Raw genomic sequence first — 22,521 nt, 5'->3', positions numbered from 1 at the left:
TTTATTTAAAAAGAAAAAAAAGGCCTAGCAATTTTAATTGATCATGCGATATGGACTAAGAGAGAAGTAAATCAATTTTAAACTAAGGGAGAGACGGTTGGGTGGCTCAGCGGTTTAGCCTGCCTTTGGCCCAAGGCGTGATCCTGGAGTCCGGGGATCGAGTCCCACATCGGGCTCCCTGAATGGAGCCTGCTTCTCCCTCTCCCTGTGTTTCTGCCTCTCTCTCTGTGTGTCTCATGAATAAATAAATAAAATCTTAAAAAAAAAAAAAAAACAACTAAGGGGAAAAACACATGTCTTGTGTAGAAGAATACAGATCCCTTTATGTTCTGAGCTGACAGGTGTGTTCAGTAAAGCAAAGCTTCAGTAGGGGTGAACAGCCCTGACCATTGGTGGGGTGTGAAGATGGGGTCTAGGTATAGCTATATTAACAAGGAATAGGATGGATTGAGAGCTGGCCTCAAATATCTGAAGTGCTTCTGCGTGGAAGAAGCGAGTGGCCTGGCTCTTTGATGACCTAGGGAACTAATAGGTAGACAGTTAACGAAAGAAGATTTGAGCTCATAGGAATGAGGAAGTTGTGCTCATTTGAGCCACTTCAATTTTCCCAGGAAGAGTCTGGTGCAGACTAAGAATCCTAAGAATCCTGCCCTGGCAGGACATTAGACATAAGGATTTCTCTGCTTTTCCTTTTTTTTTTTTTTATGCTCCAAAATTAACACATAGTTACAGAAACAGGTCAAATCATACTAACTCATACTAAATCCATATTACTTGTTTGCTGTGTGTCTTCCCATACCTTTCTCTTTGCCTACACAAACACATATTAACATTCGTAGATGGATATGACTTTGTTATGTTTTTCATACAAAATCGAGACCATACTATACACATTACACTGCTCAGTAATATTAGCATCTCTTCAGGTCAATTCTTCTCTGAAATAGCAGCAGATATTTTAAAGCATGGGTGCACTACCAGTTGTTAAATCATCCCCTAATTGATAAACAGTTGGGTTGTTTCTAGATTTTGCTACAATGCAATTATAACTAACAATGCTGCAATAAATGTTCACAAACGTGTATTATCAGAAGCTAATGTTTTGTTTTTGTAGTTTTCATTAGAGTTTGCTAAATTAAAAGATGTGTACATTATTTTGTTTTAATAGCTACTCCAGATCACCTTCTGAAAATCTTTGTTGCTCTTCAGAATCCCACCGGCAAGTGCCTGTTTCTTCCTGCCATTTCTAGGATAGGGTATTATTAGTCATTGTAACTTTTACCCATACTAGTGGAGGTACTGCAGACAAGAGAGTGTAGTGTAGTCCTTAGGGGTAAGGATGCTCTTGGCTAGAATATAAAAGTACCTATCTCAGCTCTAGCACATTCTATCTGTGCAACTTTAAGCTAAAGTTTAAGGTAAAGACATGTACCTGCTTTATGTCTGTTATCCCCCTTTGTAAAGATATGAATACCTACCCCATAAAATTGTTATGAGTATTAAATGAGTTAATAGTGATAAAGATAGAACAGTGGCTAGCATATAGTAAATTTTTTAAATAAGTAAAAATTAAAGATTAATAAGATTAATCTTCTATAAGATTAAAGATTCACAAATTTAAATTACATCTCCTCGACAACTAATAAGGCTGGGCATATTTCTGTATATTTCCTGGTCATTCGGTTTTCACTTCCAACTCTGTTCATATCCTTTGCCCATTTTTTTACTGAGTGTCTTTTTATCAGGTTTTAGGAACTCTGCATATTTAGAATAGTAACCTTTTGCTGCCATTTTTGGAAATCATAAATGAAATCCTTCTTATTTGTTTATTTGTTTATTTAAAACAGAGTTTAAACCTCAATCAAGGGGCTCAGTGGTTGAGCAGGTGCCTTGGGCTCAGGTCATGATCCCGGGGTCTTGGGATCAAGTCCTGCATCAGGCTCCCCACAGGGAGCCTGCTTCTCCCTCTGCTGTGTCTCTGCCTCTCTCTGTGTCTCTCATGAATAAATAAATAAAATTCTTTAAAAAAAAAACCTCAATCAGTACAAAACCATAAAAATAATTTTAAATTCATATAGTCTCATACGAAATATAATCATTGTTGCAAGTTTATTGTATGAAATCCTTCCATCTAACCCCTCGGACTCATTGGCTCTCACCCTTGGTTCTACATATGGTCAGTTAGGGGACTTTTTAAAATACCAGTACTTGGGTTCCACTTCACAGGCATTCTGACTTAACTGATCAGTGGTCAGGCCCAGGCATCAGCTAGCTAGCTAGCTAGCTAGCTAGTTAGTTAGTTAGTTAGTTAGTTAGTTAGTTAGTTATTTTTGGCATCAGCTTTTAATAAGAAACCTCGATTGATTCTGATAGGCAGCCAGGAATGGGAACCAGAGGATGCACTTCTGAAAGGTGATTCATTAAGTCAATTGTTCCTAACTTGTGGCATCATTAGTAATCACTACCGCCATCTGTTGGCGGGAGGCAGCTTTCGCCATGTAGCTATTTGTAAAGCTATTTGTGCATGTCTAGGAAAGGCCATGTTTCAAAGTTCTTTGTACACCTCCACATCTTTTCAGTGTCATGACCTCTTAGACGTAACTTCCAAGTCTAAGATTCTTGACGTAAATATCAAATTTGTATTTCTCTTCTTGGTTTATATATTCTGCAGGAATGAATAACAGAATGTGATATGATGCTCCTGAGGTATTGTCAGTCTTTGGTCATCAAAGACTCAGCGATGTTTATGCTAATCACTGATAGAAGAAAGTGTGTGGACAGATTTTAGAAATACTTTTATCAGTAGGAGTTGAAAGACAAAAAACAGTTTTGCGATTAATTTAACCAAACTAATCAGAAATTACACCACTGCCTCTTCCCATCCCATCTCCTTCCCCACCTATAGGCGTTAATTGAAATTTTCCCCTACTGGGATATTTTAAGATGTCTCCTTTTTTCCTGCAGAATTACACAATGTGAAACATCAAGGGAAATAACAGGAAAGGCAGTGAATAGGGAAACATGCTTTGAGAAATAGCAGTGTTGGCAGAAAATGGAAGTGTCTGGGAGAAAAAAAAATAAGATAAAATTGGCAGAATTACAGGCTGCTGCATGGACTGGTAATTAGATAGTGAGTTTATCTTCTGAGGGAAAGATATTTTTCCTGTCTTTTCCATAGAGAGGCCAAAAGAAGTCAAAGACACTAAGAGCATGAAATTGTTCGTCTGCCATTAAAACTATCTTTGATGCATTGGGTTTAAAATACATATATTAATTCCTCAGGCAGTTTTTATGGGTTTTGTGTTGTTCTTACAGCTGGTAATAGAGGATAAGACTTTCATGTATATAAAAGTATTTATATATGTGTGTATACATAAGTATATAAAATATATGTGTGTATATGTATCTACAGGGGTATTTATGTATATAGGGGTGTGTGTATTTTTAATTCCAAACATCTCTGTGAATGAACAGAAACTCTTTGCTGCATATTGTGTAAGTTAATACTGGGTTTCTTTTCTCTATCCTAGATTTAGAGATTGTATCTGATGGATTTCCTTAGAAAGCTGGGTTTCTCAACCTCAGAACTATTGATTTGGGGGCCAGATAATTATTTGTCACTAGGAGCTATCCTTACATCATTGAGCATTTAGCATCATCCTTGGCCTCCTCCTGCTAGTTGCCAGTAGCATAGACCCAATTGTGACAACCAAAAATATCTCCAGATTTGTCAAATGGTAAAATTCCCCTCAATTAAGAAGCACTGATTTAGAGGACACTATGGTCCTGCTTTTTGTTTTTTGTTTGTTTTAAAGATTTATTTATTTATTCATGAGAGACACAGAGGGGGCGGGGGGACAGAGACACAGGCAAAGGGAGAAGCAGGCTCCATGCAGGGAGCCAGAAGGGGACTTGATCCCAGGTCTCCAGGATCAGGCCCTGGGCTGAAGGCGTTGCTAAACCTCTGGGCCACCGGGGCTGCCCTGGTCCTGCTTTTTGGAGGTGAATTTTCACTTCCTTAAAAACAATTTAACTAATTCCCCAATCTAAATTAGAGCACCCCCCCCCTTTTTTTTAATGAAACAGTATTTTTTTCTCTCTCGAGACATTATACATCTCTTTATTGCATCAGTGACACTTGAGGACAGGATTATCTACCTTGAGACCTTAATGTCTTTCTTTTCTTTTAGACTTTAAGTGCCACAACTAATCTGTTTTGTTCAGTCTATACACGTACCACCTAGAGCAGTGATTGGCACTTAATGTTTGTCAAATGAAAGAATATAATTCTCGGATATTTAAGAACCTGAAGCACAAAGCCTGACTTGGTCCAAAGGGGTTTTTCCTCTAAGGCATATTTCAATCTACATGACAAAGCCAGTAAAAGAAATCAGGGCCATATTGAGGCTGTTGAAGGGTGTGATCAGGGAAATCTAAAAATTATATTATTTGGATAGGATTCCCTGGGGGTTTGGCGGGGTGCTCTTGAGTGGCAGTTTCATTCTGGAAACAGCTCTGATATGTCGCTGTAAGCCAGAGCCAACCTATCGCTCTTGCTTTTTAAACTCTATCCACCATTGGTCCATGGAGGAAACAAGTTTTTTGACCAGGGTGAGACTTAATGCTTCATTAAGTCTCTTAAAGAACATGCCCCAGGACCAGGAAAGATGCGCCTGTGGAAAATAAACGGCAGTGCTGACAGCACAAGAGACCTTCAAATGCTTCTTTTCATGTTTTTAAAAAATGGAATTAAGATGCATATTTTTTAAAATGAAAAATGACTGGCATTCTTCCCACTGAAAATGGGAAGTAATTTAATTTGTTAGTGGTTTATTTTATTTGACAGTCTTTGTACATACTCGATTTGGTTTGTTACACTGAATTACCCTTTAATAATGGGTACACGTAATGCCAGACTCTGCCCCCCAGGTTGGTTTGATAATTGGATGAACGACCATATTGTTCCAAGGTTTTCATGACAATGTGGACAGAAGCTATTTGGAAAACTCCTAACCAGAAAAGCCTTCAGCTGTTTTGGATTTTTTTTTTTCTTATGAAGTTAATTGCTACCCAGTGAATAATCATCCCACTAGCTACTTTTCCTGAGCCATGCTGAATTCTCTAATCATGACTGAATTCCCTAGAAGGGATGCCTAAACCCCAGAGCCAATAGAAAAAGTCCTAAAATCTTCCCTCAGCAGTCTCAGAAAGGACCATATTTTTACAATTGCAAGTTAATGGTAAGAATTCTAATAGTAGCAAACATAGAAGTAAGACTGCCAAGTTCAAGGGCAGCTTCACAACTTAATAGCTGTATAACCTTGAATAAGCATTATGATTTCTGTTGTTTTAGAATCCACGTCTGGAAAGTGGGAACAATACTAGCACCTACCTCTTAAGGTCATTGTGTAGGTTCAGTAGCATGGTATGCATAAAGTGCTCAGCACAATCCTGGCCAAAGTAGGTTCTCCATAAGTGTTTCTTCCTTATTAGATGGTATGCATCAGGCCCTGTGCTAAGTTTTCTCAAAAAAGCTACTGAGAGTTGCTATCTCTAACATTTTAGAAGGCACCAGGGCCCCAGGACCATGTGGCTAGTAAATGGCTCACCCAGGATTCAAGCCCAGTGCTTTTTGTTTTTTATTTATTCATTTATTCGAGAGAGGCAGAGACACAGGCAGAGGGAAAAGCAGGCTCCCCACAGGGAGCCCAATGTGGGACTCGATCCCAGGTCTCCAGGGTCACAGCCTGGGCCGAAGGGAGGCGCCAAACCGCTGGGCCACCCGGGCAACCCTCAAGCCCAGTTCTACTTCAGAAATTCTCTTATACCATACAACTTCAGATTTTGTGTTTGTGTACCCCAGTTTGAAAACCTGTGTACATTTCTGAGGTACACAGGTTTATAAGTAGACTAAGTATTTTCCATCATAATGGTATATAATTATTGAAGATGATTACAGGAGTATTTCGAACATAGGTGGTTTAATTTAAAATTATATCACCTTTTTAATGCATCCACTAGAATTTAAATACCATCTTAACTGGATACCCACTACTATCCATTAAAAGAATACATGAGCAAATTCTTTAAAAGTCAGAACTTTACATTGCTTTTCTTCTTGAAACATGTATTTTCACTTCCCCCAAATAAATGTTAAAAGCCTTTTTAAAAAAATCATTTCTGAAATAAAAAAAAATCATTTCTGTAGCAAGAATAGGTCCCACCCAATGAATGTATGACTGTAACGGTTTAAAATTCTATTGTGAATATAATTGTTTCTAAAATTAATAGAATACAGTTGACCTGAATGACATAGACATATAATTCTGACAAATAATAATTAAATATAAAATGTAAAACTTTATTAGAAATTCATACCATCTTGAGCTATGGCTGGTGACATTTGTGGGACACTGATTAAAGGCATTATCCAGTTATCTCTCTGAGAAGTGTTTATAGTTCACCACAATAAGATTGAAGATGGGTGAATGTATTTCTTCTGTGTTTTTCTATTTGCAAAGAGAAGGAGACTTAGGCTGTGGGTATCTCCTGAGATGATTTGGTTTCAGAAAGGAAAATATGTGTAAGTTAGATATGGGGAAATGGTTGCCTTTTTTTTTTTTTTAAGAAGAGGGATGCAGGTCAAGGGAGAGAAAATTCCAAGCAGGCTCCACATCCAGCACAGAGCCCAATGTGGGATCTAAACTCAAAACTCTTGAGATCACGACCTGAGCAATAATCAAAAATCAGATGCTTAATGGGCTGAGGCACCCAGGTGCTCCAAGAGGGTTGCTCTTATTTTTTTTAAGACTTTATTTATTTATTCATGAGAGACACTCAGAGAGAGAGAGGCAGAGACACGGGCAGAGGGAGATGCAGGCTCCATGCAAGAAGCCTGATGTGGACGATCCCGGGACTCCAGGATCATGCCCTGGGCCGAAGGCAGGCACTAAACTGCTGAGCCACTCAGGGATCCCCGAGGGTTGCTTTTAAAACTCCATGTAGTTGTTGGGAAGCCATCCCATACTCCTGTTTGAAGAGAGCTGCTCTGCCACAAATCTATGATCCTTGGAACAAGGAGCCTTACCCAATGGCTCTCCATTTTTAAGATGACCTACTCACTCTTCCTTGACACTGAAGTCTTGAGTTCTTCTTAACTTTGGCTTTGTCCTAAGCTTATAGTAATTGTCATTGGAGGGCCATGAAGGATTTTTCTTGAAGAAAGCCCAGAGAGAAGCATGGTGGCCAACTTGAAGTTAGGTTGGGATCTGTAACTCCTAGATTCTCCACCTGCCTAACCACTTACTGATTCTAGATGGGATAGGATACTCACCCCAATTCTCCACTCAGCCTTACACCTGTGGTCCCAAGCACCAGGGTCATGGTTTCCTTTCACCAAGGAAGAGGTAGACAGCTCTCATCTGTTTATTTTCTGTGTCAAACAGCAGCCATGATTTCAGCTTCCCCAAAGGGCTTGTTAGGAACAAAAAGAAAAGGTAGGAGAGTTCATATAATAACTGCCTCCAGTAAGATTCCTGAAGATCCTCTGTGTGGTAACTGCCTAGCATGTAATAAATGCTCAATGCATGGTTATTGAAGGCTTTATTTGGGGCCAGTATGTGGTCATAACATTACCATATGTACTTCCTAAGTGATGACATGGAGACCACCTAACCCATGACTCTAATGTATCCTATCAGTCCCAATATCAAATAATCTGAACTATTGGGAGTGGTGGGGAGCATCTGTTGAACATTGAGAAAAAGATATGGAGCAAGCATGGATTTAAATTGATAGCATTTTTTTCCAAAAAAAAAAAAAAACCCATAATGCCAATTATGTTAACTGTTCTTGACAACCAAGGGTATTCAAATGTTTGTCTGCCGAACTCAAACATATTTAAGCCACTGTTATCGATCAGCTAAAATCCATTCACATCCTTCTACACCTGACCATCTCTCTCTTCCTTCTGCATGACTCCATCTTCTCTCTGCTCTTTTTACCTCCTATCACACCATCTCTTCTCTCTGAGCCTTGCCTTGAGTCTGTCAACTTGCTGGGGCACTGGAGGTTGCCATGGTAAACACAGCTGTTGTTTTTTCTCTGTGAAGAGTCAGTGCATGAAGGCACTTGAGTCCTCACCTCTAGCCTCTCCCTGCTGTGCATTTTCACAGATGTCATTTCAAGTGGGGGCCTCAGGGGCTTCAGGATTCTGCACAGCTTTCCTTGTGTATCTCTGAAGGGGGGCTTTGTGACCCGCAGACACCTGCTTAGGTGCTGTGGAAGATTGTGAAGAATCGCCTGTGTGGTCACCAAATAAGCCAAATGACAGCAACATTCATTTTGTTAGTAAATGGGTTCTGGGAACTGAAAGATGATCTTGTATTTTCCAAGAGGAGAGGCAGGGAAGATAATGAGAAAGTAGCCAAGGCAAGAAGACTGAAGGAGGGGTGGGGAGAGACAGAAGGAGTGGTGAGAGGGCGAGTGAGCAAGGAGTTCCTGAGCAGGAAGGGGGTGTGTATTGGATAGCTACCTGAGCCTCCCTGAATCTTCCTTACCCCTCACAGTCACATCTGTGATCCAGCACTAACTACTGATCTGACATCTGCTGCAATTGCTCGCTTCCAAACTCCTCTCTGGCCACAAAGATTCCTTCCTGTTCCTCCTATATCATAACCTCAAGTTCCAGTGTCATGCTCCAACCTCAGGTGCTCAAACTTTTGTACCTGTTCTTCCCTCTGCTACGAATACTCTTCCCCAGACGGCCATAAGGCTCCCTCCCTCACTGCATTCAGATCTCCACTCAAAAGTCATGCTGTAAGAGAGGCCTTCCAAAAACATCCCACCTCAAGTTGCACCCTATCCACTGTCTACCACCTTACCCAATCCAGGCTTTCTCCATGTCTAATACAGAATAGGGACTTAAGTATTTGTTGAGCCAATAGTTAAGTCACGGATACCCTCCTTCAGAAACATGTGGAGTCACATACTTACACACCTGTTTTTGTTCTCTCCTGCCTAAGCCTTTGCATGTGCTGGTCCCTCTGATTAAAGCATGATCCCTTCTCCTCCCACACCCTACTCTGCCTGATGGAGTCCTACAAACCCTTTGCACCCTGTCTGGTTTCATCACTCAACCCTCCCCTTTCGAGGTCTCCCTTGACCTCCCCAGGTAGACACAGAACCCATTCAACTAGAACAGCCTGGACAGTACCTACTGACCTTCATCACGGCACAGATCCCCTGCATTGGCATGTCTCTTTATTATCTATGTCCCACACACCCCTCTGTGCTCTTCCAGAGCCCAGAATAGAGCTCAGCGGAGGGCTTAGACACCAGAGTCAAGAGAACCAGGCATGCGTACCAGCTGTGTGACTTTATACAAATTTCTTAACCTCTGGCCTCAGTTGCCTCACTTGTGCAATAGGGATCATAATATCTACCAAACTAAATCATGGGATACTGATGATTATCAGTACTGATGAGAATTCCCTGATGTGTTGCTGAAATAATACATCATACTAAAACATACTAAGGCCCACAGCAAATATTCTCAAGCCCACAGCAAATATCATTCTCAATGGGGAAGCACTGGGAGCCTTTCCCCTAAGATCAGGAACAAGACAGGGATGTCCACTCTCACCACTGCTATTCAACATAGTACTGGAAGTCCTAGCCTAAGCAATCAGACAACAAAAAGACATTAAAGGCATTCAAATTGGCAAAGAAGAAGTCAAACTCTCCCTCTTCGCCGATGACATGATACTCTACATAGAAAGCCCAAAAGTCTCCACCCCAAGATTGCTAGAACTCATACAGCAATTTGGTAGCGTGGCAGGATACAAAATCAATGCCCAGAAATCAGTGGCATTTCTATACACTAACAATGAGACTGAAGAAAGAGAAATTAAGGAGTCAATCCCATTTACAATTGCACCCAAAAGCATAAGATACCTAGGAATAAACCTAACCAAAGAGGTAAAGGATCTATACCCTAAAAACTATAGAACACTTCTGAAAGAAATTGAGGAAGACACAAAGAGATGGAAAAATATTCCATGCTCATGGATTGGCAGAATTAATATTGTGAAAATGTCAATGTTACCGAGGGCAATTTACACGTTTAATGCAATCCCTATCAAAATACCATGGACTTTCTTCAGAGAGTTAGAACAAATTATTTTAAGATTCATGTAGAATCAGAAAAGACCCTGAATAGCCAGGGGAATTTTAAAAAAGAAAGCCATATCTGGGGGCATCACAATGCCAGATTTCAGGTTGTACTACAAAGCTGTGGTCATCAAGACAGTGTGTACTGGCACAAAAACAGACACATAGATCAATGGAACAGAATAGAGAACCCAGAAGTGGACCCTGAACTTTATGGTCAACTAATATTCGATAAAGGAGGAAAGACTATCCACTGGAAGAAAGACAGTCTCTTCAATAAATGGTGCTGGGAAAATTGGACATCCACATGCAGAAGAATGAAACTAGAGCACTCTCTTTCACCATACACAAAGATAAACTCAAAATGGATGAAAGATCTAAATGTGAGACAAGATTCCATCAAAATCCTAGAGGAGAACACAGGCAACACCCTTTTTGAACTCAGCCACAGTAACTTCTTGCAAGATACATTCACGAAGGCAAAAGAAACAAAAGCAAAAATGAACTATTAGGACTTCATCAAGATAGAAGCTCTTGCACAGCAAAGGATACAGTCAACAAAACTAAAAGACAACCTACAGAATGGGAGGAGATATTTGCAAATGACGTATCAGATAAAGGGCTAGTTTCCAAGATCTATAAAGAACTTATTAAACTCAACACCAAAGAAACAAACAATCCAATCATGAAATGGGCAAAAGACATGAACAGAAATCTCACAGAGGAAGACATTAGACATGGCCAACATGCACATGAGAAAATGCTCTGCATCACTTGCCATCAGGGAAATACAAATCAAAACCACAATGAGATACCACCTCATACCAGTGAGAATGGGGAAAATTAACAAGGCAGGAAACCGCAAATGTTGGAGAGGATGCGGAGAAAAGGGAACCCTCTTACACTGTTGGTGGGAATGTGAACTGGTGCAGCCACTCTGGAAAACTGTGTGGAGGTTCCTCAAAGAGTTAAAAATAGACCTGCCCTACAACCCAGCAATTGCACTGTTGGGGATTTACCCCAAAGATACAGATGCAATGAAACGCCAGGACACCTGCACCCCAATGTTTCTAGCAGCAATGTCCACAATAGCCAAACTGTGGAAGGAGCCTCGGTGTCCAACGAAAGATGAATGGATAAAGAAGATGTGGTTTATGTATACAATGGAATATTACTCAGCCATTAGAAATGACAAATACCCACCATCTGCTTCAACGTGGTTGGAATTGGAGGGTATGATGCTGAGTGAAGTAAGTCAATCGGAGAAGGACAAACATTGTATGTTCTCATTCATTTGGGGAATATAAATAATAGTGAAAGGGAATATAAGGGAAGGGAGAAGAAGTGTGTGGGAAATATCAGAAAGGGAGACAGAACATAAAGACTCCTAACTCTGGGAAACGAACTAGGGGTGGTGGAAGGGGAGGAGGGCGGGGGGTGGGGGTGAATGGGTGACGGGCACTGAGGGGGGCACTTGATGGGATGAGCACTGGGTGTTATTCTGTATGTTGGTAAATTGAACACCAATAAAAAATAAATTTATTATTTAAAAAAATAGAGTGAAAATTAAAGAAAAAGAAAAAATAAATAAAACATACTAAGCCATCAGCTGAGTAAGAGGATAGTGAGTGGAGAGTACACTATTTGAGATATGGTGGGCATGACATGGAAGCTTCTCTCAAGGATCCCTCTCTCAAGGGATGATAATTGAACAGAGACCTCAGTGATGAGAGGGAGGCAGCTATGTGGTTCTTGGGGCTCTTTGCATCCCACTAGTATTACAGACAGGAGCTATCTCTGTAGGCTTTACAGCTGGTTAGACTCTGAGACTCTCTTGGGAGATGGGACCTTATTGGGCTGATTTTCTAATACAGTGTTGGGTGTCTTGGCCAACTGGGCTAATGCGTTCCTCCTTTAGAATCAGGCTCAGGGAGATGAGGTGAAATGGAATCCAAATGCAGAAGGAATTGGAGGTACTGAGGGAGGGATGTGAGGGAAATCCAACAGTGCACCACAGACCCACCTGAGCCCTCTGAGGGCCAAGGATGCTCTTCTCATTGAAAGTACAATCCAGCACTCACCATGTCTCAGAGTTGATTTTAGCCTCGTCCCCTACCTGCTGACATGGCTCAGAAAGGAGGCTTTGAACTATAAGCTAAAGGTCCTGGCTTAATCCTGGGTTTTGTCCAGTTCTGGTTCTGACATTTGGCAAAAGGAAGGCTCTGGTTCTATGGAGAATGGTTCAGGCACATGGTATGGGGAGCAGAGGAAGCTCTGGGATGGGAGGTAGAGACCTGGAGTGTACCTGGGTAACCATGGCTAAGGCACCTCTGTGGGTCTTGATTTTGTCATCTGCATATTGTAGGTACTGCCTGGGTCAGTAGTTTTCAAATTCTCCTTAATCACAGAAATATTAATTTAAGCAAGATATGATTGAGAATACAAACACGTACTATCAAGAGTGATGGAGAAGGTAAAACCTAGACAGCCACAGCCGCTCATTAAATTCCCCTCCACATAAAAAATAATAATAAATAAATAAATAAATAAATAAATTAATTAATTAATTAATTAATTAATTAATTCCCCTCCACATCACACACATGCACACACAGGATGGTCTTTGAAAAAGACTCTAAGCACCCTTCTAAGATTCTTTATTCTGTGACCCAGTGTCACATCTACATACCAGAGTCTTTCCAAAGTAATAAGCTAAACTGTTTGCAGTAATGGAGACTTGATGGTTTTTGACCTGCAAAAATGGCAATTTCATATTTCCCTCTAATAGTTTCATCTGCAACAGTATGCTCACTCGGGAACCAAACTGCCTAGGTTCCACTCCTCAGCTTACTCTCTGTGTGACATTGAACAGAATACTTCACCTCCCTGAACCTCCGCTATAAAATGGGCAAACCGAAGAACCTTCCCCAGGCCTGTGCCCAGAGAAGGCAGAGGGCTGCAGAGCCCTGGACTTGGGGCAGGGGATCTCTGACAGTGTGACTGGCACACAGCATGGAAGCCCTCCTTGAATATTGTATAGAGAAAGCCCTAATGAGGGCCTGTGGGCCCAACTTGAAGCATTGTGTCCTACTCTTCTCCCTGTCTAGCCCTGAAGACAGTATGTAGCCAGAGCAAATAACACACAGAGTCCCAATAGGGCTTCCTGGCCAGTCATGCTGTCCAGATTGAATCTCCTTCTTCCTTTCTGGGAAGGGCATCACTAGGCAGTGGACAGGCCTTGACCTGGGCAAGAGAATGGTGCTGGAATACCATGGATGACATTCATCCTTCCGCCTTATCTGGGTAACGCATTAGTGGCTCCCTCCCCAGACACCTCCATGGAGCCTTCCCCATTAAGTGGTACATCATGGAATATGTCAGACTGAATTAGCAGGCAGGCCCGTCACGTTAAGCTAATGCTCTGGGCTGGCAGTTCCCACTTTGTAATGCCTCTTGATCCTGGCTGTCACGCTCCCTCCCTGTCACCACAGCCATGGGAAGCCTCTGCAGACAACGCGCAGTAAGGAAGGATGTTCAGGGAAGGGTTTAGGAGAAGCCACAGGAAGTCCTTGCAGATTGCATTTCTTCTGTGGCACTGGGAAGCCTGTTTTGAGTTCTGCTACCTCGGGGTGGGTGCAGAGGAAGCACAGATAGCCCTCATAAGCTCCAGGTGGGGTGTTCCTTTATGACAGACTATAAAAGCGTGGCATGTGTTGTTGAAAGCACACAGCATAGTCACCCTGATTCAAATACCAGGAACACCTACAACACCTAATTGAGGATTCTAGAGGCAGCCTAAGTACAAAACTCGATGACTACCACTACAGTTGTCATCAGTAATACTGTCGATGCCATAAATACTTCTGCCAGCTTATTCATGTGACATATGGAGCATTTATCACTTCCCGCCATGTATGATATAAGAGTGTAGTGTGAGACAGTGGAAGGAGCACAGCTTTACAGTCAGGTAGGCTCTGGTATTAAAATCCGACGATGCCTCATAACTCCTACGGCCTCCTATTGCTGGGCAACCCTAGGCAGTGACTTCGCCTCTCTGAGCCTGACCTTTGTCTCTGTAAAAGTACTTACACTCATACCTATTTCACAGAGCTGTTGAAAGAATTAGCAGAGGTAATAAATACTTTATACTAGCAGAAGTATAAAGAATGACCCAGAGGAGTAAATGCCTAAGAAATATTTGTGGGGAGAGTTCCCAAAAGCAGAGTAATATTTTTTTATCCATTACAAAGCCTTGACTCAGATGTACTCTTTGATGGTATCACCTTTCTTTCCAAATTTTTGCTTCATTTAGCCTCTTATTCTCCACTGTACATCAGGAATGATCTCAAAACTTTAATCGTATCACAATCATTGGAGATCTTTTTATTTCTGCCCATTTCCTTAACAATAATGGCAAAAATCTTTGGGGGGGGGGCTTGCCTCTGACCTACCCTGTTACTTTGGCTCTTACCATGGTTTCCATCACTTTCTCTGTTTCACCCACATTGACCTATCAGCCCTTCATTCTTGGCCCTACCCCCACTCTAGGACCTTTGCACATGCTATTTTCTCCAACTGGAACATTCTTCCCTCCCCAAATAAACCAGCAGTAGTATTTATGGCATCGACAGTATTACTGATGACAACTGTAGTGGTAGTCATCGAGTTTTGTACTTAGGCTGCCTCTAGAAGCCTCAATTAGGTGTTGTAGGTGTTCCTGGTATTTGAATCAGGGTGACTATGCTGTGTGTTTTCAACAACACATGCCACGCTTTTGTAGTCTGTCATAAAGGAACATCCCACCTGGAGCTTATGAGGGCTATCTGTGCTTCCTCTGCACCCACCCTGAGGTAGCAGAGCTCAAAACAGGTTTCCCAGTGCCAACAGGACTTCCTGTGGCTTCTCCTGGACCACCAGCAAACCTCTCTCATCCCTTGCAGTCATCCATCCCATACTTTCTCAGCAATGGCTCCCTGGGCCTCCCTGATCATGTTAAATCCCCCCTTTGCATGATATCCTCTCCTTTGCGGCACTTACTGTATTTTATTATGATATGACTTCGTGTCTACCTCCTCCATCTAGACCAGCTGGATGAAGGCAGGAACTGTCTGGTTTTGCTCACTACTTGTATCCCCCAGGATCTTGCAGTCAAATGCTCAACCACTGCCCCAGGACCTTGTATAGAGCCCAATAAAAGTTTCTGAAAGGGTGAGAAGAAGGGTGAACCAAATGGCATATTATCTCCACAGATCCCAACCCCCCTTCCTGATAACTTTCAGATAGTATCCTGAGAACCCAGAAGGGACAGGTTAACCACCCATGGTTACACAGCCTTTAGGTTTGTCGTGAATCTGTGACGAGAACCCAGGTCTTCCAGTTCTTGCCATCCCCGAGCTTATGCTCTAAAACCATTATCCATAATTGGAGTGGAAGTCTCACAAAGACTTTCCTTCCCCTCCCTTTCCTGGTGTTCAGAGGATACCTGGTTCTTCCTATATCCACATTGAAAGCCACCTCTGCCTTCCAGGATATATAGCACCACAGCTACATAGGACTCTGATTCCCTGAATTATTTATTCAATTTTAAAACTCTCTCAAAAGTGTGAGGGACCTAAGCTCCTTCAAGACCAAACTGGGAGAATTCTGTTTTGTAAAAGGTTATACTGTTGAAGTGAGTACACTTCACAGAATGTAACCTTTGCTTCTGTCCTCTTCCCCTCACCCCCTGGGTTGAAACAAATCCAGAAATTAAAGTCTTCATTGACCACCTGGAAGCAAATCAGTCAGCAAATCTGCTCAGTTGCAAAATATGACTTTTTTGAAAGGGAAATAGCTGTTGGTTAAGGACCACATCTGGTGTTTTGTGTTTGTGTTTGTTTTGTTTTGCTTTTAGTCTATCCCCTGTCAGGCATTGGTGTTCTTTCTCACTTTCTCAGGAGCCAGTTGGCCCAGGTGTAGTCAGAAGTGCCCTTGAATTCAAAGAGGGAGTCAGAAGAGTGATGAATCTTTGTTCATATTTGGCAGGAAGAGCTTCATGTGTGGGAATCGATTTAACGGCCTGATTCTTTGACCCACAGGAAAGAAAACATTTGCTCGAATATTCTTATTTACTCATTCAACAAATAATCACTGAGTACACCTTATATATCAGTAAGATGACCACATACTTTATTGTCCAGACTAGGACAGTTTTGTTGTGAAAGTAGGTATTTTGTAGTTGGTACACAAAGACAACAGGTATAAACCAAGATTTTTCCAGGTAAAACAGGATGTCAATGAGTGCCGTCTATATTAATGGCTAAATTTGGGCTATTAGAATCTTGGGTGGTTATATATTTTCCCAAAATCCCCGTGAAGATTGAAGAAAAAGCCAGGATGGCGTCTAGACCTCCTAAGCCCTGAAGTATAAATTTAGATCAAAGTTGAACTACATATTTCTAAAATTTGCCCACAACTTCCTTTTTAAACTATACTTCATGTTGAAAACAAACAAGCAAGCAGCTTGGAACAACAGCTCAGAAAGCTAATGACCACACAGTAGATTCTAAGTTCAGTTCCCCCAGGATGAGGCCACCTAGAGGGGCCACGAAGAAAGCTTAGAATCTATAAAAGATGAAATTGCCCATGAGGGCTAAGTGATGGTGACAGCTTTTGAGAAAGAAGTAAACCTGAAAGGAGTAGAAGGAAAAAAAATAAAACTAAAAGGGAGAGAGGAAACAGGAACATGTGATTTATCAGTCTTCTGATAGTTTTCAGGCTTCTCTAAATTCAAGTTTTTGAATGTGATTATGATTTTGTGTGTGATGATAAAAGACATCAACATGCATACTTTTTCCCTCATGAAGAGCTTTGATTCTGAAGTGATTTGTTTCTCTTCCATCCCAGGTGCCTGTCCTGAGACCCATGGACTTGATGGTGGAGGCCACCCCGCGAAGAGTATTTGCCAACGCACACACATATCACATCAACTCTATATCAGTCAACAGCGACTACGAAACCTATATGTCAGCTGATGACCTGAGGATTAACCTATGGAACTTTGAAATAACCAATCAAAGTTTTAGTATCCTTTACTGGGGGCCAATAACCAGTTAATTTGAATCATAAGTATTCAGGTGTGAGCAGGCTTGGGGGGAAGTAGAAGAGAAAGAAGCAATCACAACCACAACTCCTAGCACTTGTGGTGAACTGTTCCCTTGTAAACTATGTTGGCATCCATCCTTCATCCTAACAAACTTAGAGAAGTATTGACTTACTGAAGTAGTAGTCCAGGACTACCTCTGGGTTGGAACTCTGCATCAGTTCGTTTACACAAAGTCATTTGCGTGTCATGAATTAAAGTCAGTTGCAACTTTATCCACTATGATATAAGACCCCAGAATTCAGTTAGGGTTCCTTCCTCTTGTGAAAGGATTTATAAATGGTCTGTATGGGCAGCATGGACCACAGGTACACATGAGAGGGTTTTCATTCTGTCAACATAGTGAAAATAATACTGGCTGCCATTTATTGAATTCTAAGCACCACCATACATAGAACCTCATTTTGAGAAGTGCACATATCATAATTTTACAGCCTGATGGCTTTCCACAGGGCACACCTGTTTAACCAGCATCCAGATCAATAAACCAAACTTTATTAGCAATCCTCACATCCCTATCATGCTTCCTTCTAGTCTTCATACACCAAAGGTACATTTGATATAACAACCCCCTGATATAAATATTACTATCCCCTATTTAGCTAAAATCCAGTGACATCAAGAAAATTGTTAAATGAGTATTTGAGCCCACATCTTAATCCCGTTATAAAGACCCCGTTTCATAATATAGATGGGTCATTTATTCACTACCTATCCTGTGGTCCATCCCACCACAAACCTGACTCTTCATTTGAATGCCCATTCTCGGGTAATGATTTCTCTACCCATGCAGCTAAGCACCTGACCTGGGAGTCAGTATTTTTTTTCTCTCACTCACCAGCCTCCCTACTCCTGACCCAATCTATGAGCCCTCTAGTGCTTACTCTGAAATATATCTCAAAGCCACCCCTTGCTCTCCCTCTCCACTCCTACCACCCTACACTAGCATAGGCCGCTGTCCCTTCATCTGTGTGACTGCAATAATCTCCTGCTTAGTCTCCCTTTTTTTCTTGATCTTCTACATAGTTCATGTTCCCATAACAGTCAGAGTGGACCTTTCAGATACCTTCAGTATCTAAGTTATCATTCTTCCCCAGCTTAAAACATTCTAATAACTCCCCAATGGATTTAGGATAAAATCCAATTTCTTTACCTTGAGCTACAAGGTTCTACATGATCTGGGCCCTGCCTCCCTCTTTGATATCCAGTCATAGCACTCTCCAGGATTCTCTCTACTTCAGCCAACTCACCTCTTTTCTGTTCCTGGATAAACCTTGATCTCATGTCTCTTCTTTATGTTTGCTGTTCCGTCTTTCTGGGATACTTTGTCCCCGAAATTCACATGACTAACTACATGTTCAGCATTCAGACTTCAATCTAACATTGCCTCCTCAGAGGTCCTTTCCCATTAACTGCCAAGTAGCCCCCAAATAGCCCTCTATCATTCTTATCATCACAGCACACATCACTATTTGAAATTTTGTGTGTGTATTTTGGATTTCCCCATATTCAGGTGTAAATTCTATGAGAGAAGGACTTTGTATGATCTGTTCCTATACTCTAGTACCTAGAACATTCTGAGATAGAAAATACCATTTTGGTTGGACAAGTCAAGTTTGAAGTATGATAGGTTGCTGAAGTGGAACTCTCTAGTAGACATTTAATCATGAAATTCTTTAAGATTTATTTATTTATTTGAGAGAGAGAGAGGGAAAGAGAGAGAGCATGAGCTGGGGCAGGGGCAGAGATAGAGGGTGAATTCCAAGCAGAATCTCTGCTGAGCATGGAGCCTGATACAGGAGCTCGATCTCACAACCCTGAGATCATGACCTGAGCTGAAACTAAGAGTTGGATGCTTAACCGACTGAGCCACCCAGGCATCCCAGTGATCATGAAATTTAACCCAGAAATTTCACTGTAAGAGTACATGGGTTATAGTAAAGCTCTGAATGTTTTGATAAAAACAGACATCATAGTGGTTCAAACACATAAAAAATAATTTCTGTTATAAAGTCCATTGTGATGATCCCCACTAGAAAGCAACCTCCTCCAAACAGTGAACCAGAGAAATAGGTCCTTCCATTTTGCAGCTCCCCACTCTCACCAGGCTTACCTGCAGTCAGGACAGCAAAAGGAAAGATTGTAGAGAACCACATACTGGAGGCTCTTTTGGGCCAGGCCCTAAAATAGCATGAATTCCATTGGTCAGTCACATGGCGACTTCTAACTACAGAGCAGGCTGGGAAATGTAGTGTAGCTGTGCATGTAAAAAGAAATTGACATGGTATTGCTACATAGCTAGCTAGTCTCTACCATAGAAGAGTACTTGATGGTTGCCCAAGCCTTCTTTTTTTTTTAAGTTTTTATTTAAATTCCAGTTAGCTAACATAGTGTTATATTAGCGTCAGGTGCACAATATAGTGAGTGATTCAGTACTTCCATACCACACCCAGTGCTCTTCCCAACAAGTGCCCTCCTTAAGCTTCCATCACCTATTTCACCCATCCCCTACCCCTCCTCCCCTTTGATAACCTTCAGTTTGTTCTCTGTACTGAAGAGTCTGTTTTTCTGGTTTGCCAAGGCATTCTAAGGAAAGGAGCTTTAAGCAAGTAATGGCAGTGATGGAGGTACTAGGACCTGACCCTCAGGACCATGACTGGCATCTGTTATTGATTGCACAGTGGATTCTACATGCTGTCTGAGCCTCAGAGAGCCTGCCTACAGATTTTGCCTGGAAGTACAGCTGCTAATAGAATGAGTGTGGGTTGTGGTGCCCTTTCTCCCTTTACATCTTTTCCAAGAACCAGAAATCTGCTCAGACTCAGCTGCTGTCACTCTGAGCATCTGCTGTCCCCAGTCTAGGTGACATGTTTTCTGGATTTGCCTCCAGGCCTTCAAGATGGAGGCGGGTGGTTTCTTTAGGCCTTTGGGGAGACAGATGCCTTGGGGAAAATGCAAAGGGGAAATATTAATAGCACAATTTAGGTTATATTCTGCAGATGTGTGACAGTCTGCCAGATGCTGGCATACAAATGAGACTGTGCCATTCACCCTTAAAGCAGCCATATGTAAAATAATCATTGTCATCATGAGAATGATGATCACTGATATCTATATAGTTCTTTTCAACTAGTGCCTTAAGCACTGAGCTGACTGTACAAACTGGGACCTTTTTGCCTCTTGTCACTGAAGTACAGCCACCTCTGGGGTAGGAAGCGGCCATCTTTCAAAACACCCTCAAAAAAACACCAACAGGTCTTATTAAATCAAACATTGTTTAGCGCCATTTTTATAATGTGGCTGAAAAACATGGTGCAGGATAGAATAATGTGGGGTTCCCAGAACGTGGTATAAGTACCACTGGGTGGTAATCAAGGTACTTCTAAGCACTATGTGGATTTTTTTCATTTTCATAATTAGATATTCATAATAATACTAAAAAAGACAACTATCATATCAGTCTGGCAATTTCATAGATACTGAAAAATCCACTTAAATTATAAAGTAAGTTTATGTAAAGAAAAGTAAATAGTAAGACAAGTGGTCTTGCAGTGTGGTTAAATAATAAAGTCATGACTTCCACTGCCTGGCATTTGGTATGACACTGGCATTATGATTGAAAATGCAGGCTTTGGAGTTCTAAAAGTTCTAGAAGTTCTGAACATCTTAAAGACTGAAGTTCACACTCAGCTCTACCACTTGCTGGATGTGTAAGCTTTAATAAGGTTCTTAATTTAACCAACCCTCTGTTACTTGATCTTTAGAGAGGAGTTTTACCAAAGAGGATTGTGAGAATTTTTAAAAATATGTTTATATATATGATTATCCACATATATAAAATATATTTATATCTTTAATATGTATATGTGGATAAATGTTATACATACAATTGACCCTTGGACAGCATGTTTTGAACTATGTGGGTCCACTTACACGCAGATTTTTTTCAGTAAATGCAATAATGAATTTTCTTTATTAGACAATAATTTCTTTTCCAATAATGTTTTATTGTAAGACTACAGTGTATATATTATATATAGCATACAAAATTTGTGTTAACTTATCTCATCAGTAAGATTTCTGGTCAACATTGAAGTATTAATTACAAAGATTTAAGGGAGCCAAAAGTTATATGTGGATTATTGACTGCACAAGGATCACTGGCCCTAGTCCCCACACTGTTCAAGGGTCAACTGTATATAAAATATATCCATCTATGTCTCTTTATATACATATGTGTGTGTGTATATATGTATATATATATATATACACACACACACACACACACACACACACATACACACACATATATGGTTAGGCCAGTACCCTGCTAAATAAATGATAAACAGATTTCAAAAGAAGCTTGATTATCATGGAAAGGACAAGGAAACTAAAAAAGTTAGATGTTAGTATGGTGGTTTCTATTCTACTGAACTCATTACCTGGGTCATCTTCTCAATTCTAGACTCCTCCTTTGGCTTTGCAGTTGGATGCTCTTTTTAAGACATTGCTCATTATACCCTAGACCACATATTTGCAGGATCTCTGAGGTCCGGGGCCTTGTATTTAACACTAGATCAGATTGAGTCCTCTCCTTTCCCTCCATAGCCAGTCTGTCCTTATCTGATGTAACAGGTTCTGTCTTAAAGTGGTCAGACTTTGGCCTTAATGGGTTAACTACTTTTGGACAATAATAACCCATTTCTAGATTAGTGATATTCTAGGGCTAGAAGCAGTCCTAACTTTTCAAACTAGTTTTCTATGGTACACTTAGAATCTTTTGAATTCTTTTCTCAAGGAGGAGAATGAGTTAAATCTGGACTTTTACCTAGTCCAATATGGGACCTATTAATAGGCTACTATCAAGTAAAAGTAAATATTATACAGCCCTCAATAACTGTATACCGAGTACCTAGTTTGTGTCAAGCACTGTACTGAGGCCATGGAGATATAGAAGCGAAAAGAAACTTTCTGCTTTCAGAATGACATTCATCAAATAATCACATTAATGAACATATAAACAGAGGAAAGCCCTGTGAGGAAAGGAAATACATTTGTGTGAATGCTTCTTTTTTCAAATCTGATAGAAACTAGGAATAAAAGAAGACTTTGCAGAGGAACTGATTATTGAGTTGAGATCTGAAAGAAAAAGAATATGAGCTAAGTTGGGAAAGAGGTGTGGAGAGATTGGTCTAGCATGTACAAAGGGC

At 40.9% G+C, this 22,521-nt stretch overlaps 1 protein-coding gene across 16 annotated transcripts in view; it reads left to right on the top strand.

Moving 5' to 3' along the window:
* The window catches only part of PPP2R2B (protein phosphatase 2 regulatory subunit Bbeta), a 439,287-nt gene that overhangs the window by 369,237 nt on the left and 47,529 nt on the right, over positions 1 to 22,521 (top strand). For all 16 annotated transcript variants that reach the window (XM_072826368.1, XM_072826371.1, XM_072826380.1 and 13 more), the window contains one exon: positions 17,056 to 17,233. In XM_072826368.1, coding sequence (XP_072682469.1) covers positions 17,056 to 17,233 — 178 coding nt within the window. The remainder of the gene's footprint in view (positions 1 to 17,055; positions 17,234 to 22,521) is intronic.

Source organism: Canis lupus, chromosome 5 (assembly GCF_048164855.1).
Source record: "Canis lupus baileyi chromosome 5, mCanLup2.hap1, whole genome shotgun sequence".
Lineage (NCBI taxonomy): Eukaryota > Metazoa > Chordata > Mammalia > Carnivora > Canidae > Canis > Canis lupus.
This window is presented reverse-complemented; position numbering and strand designations above follow the sequence as displayed.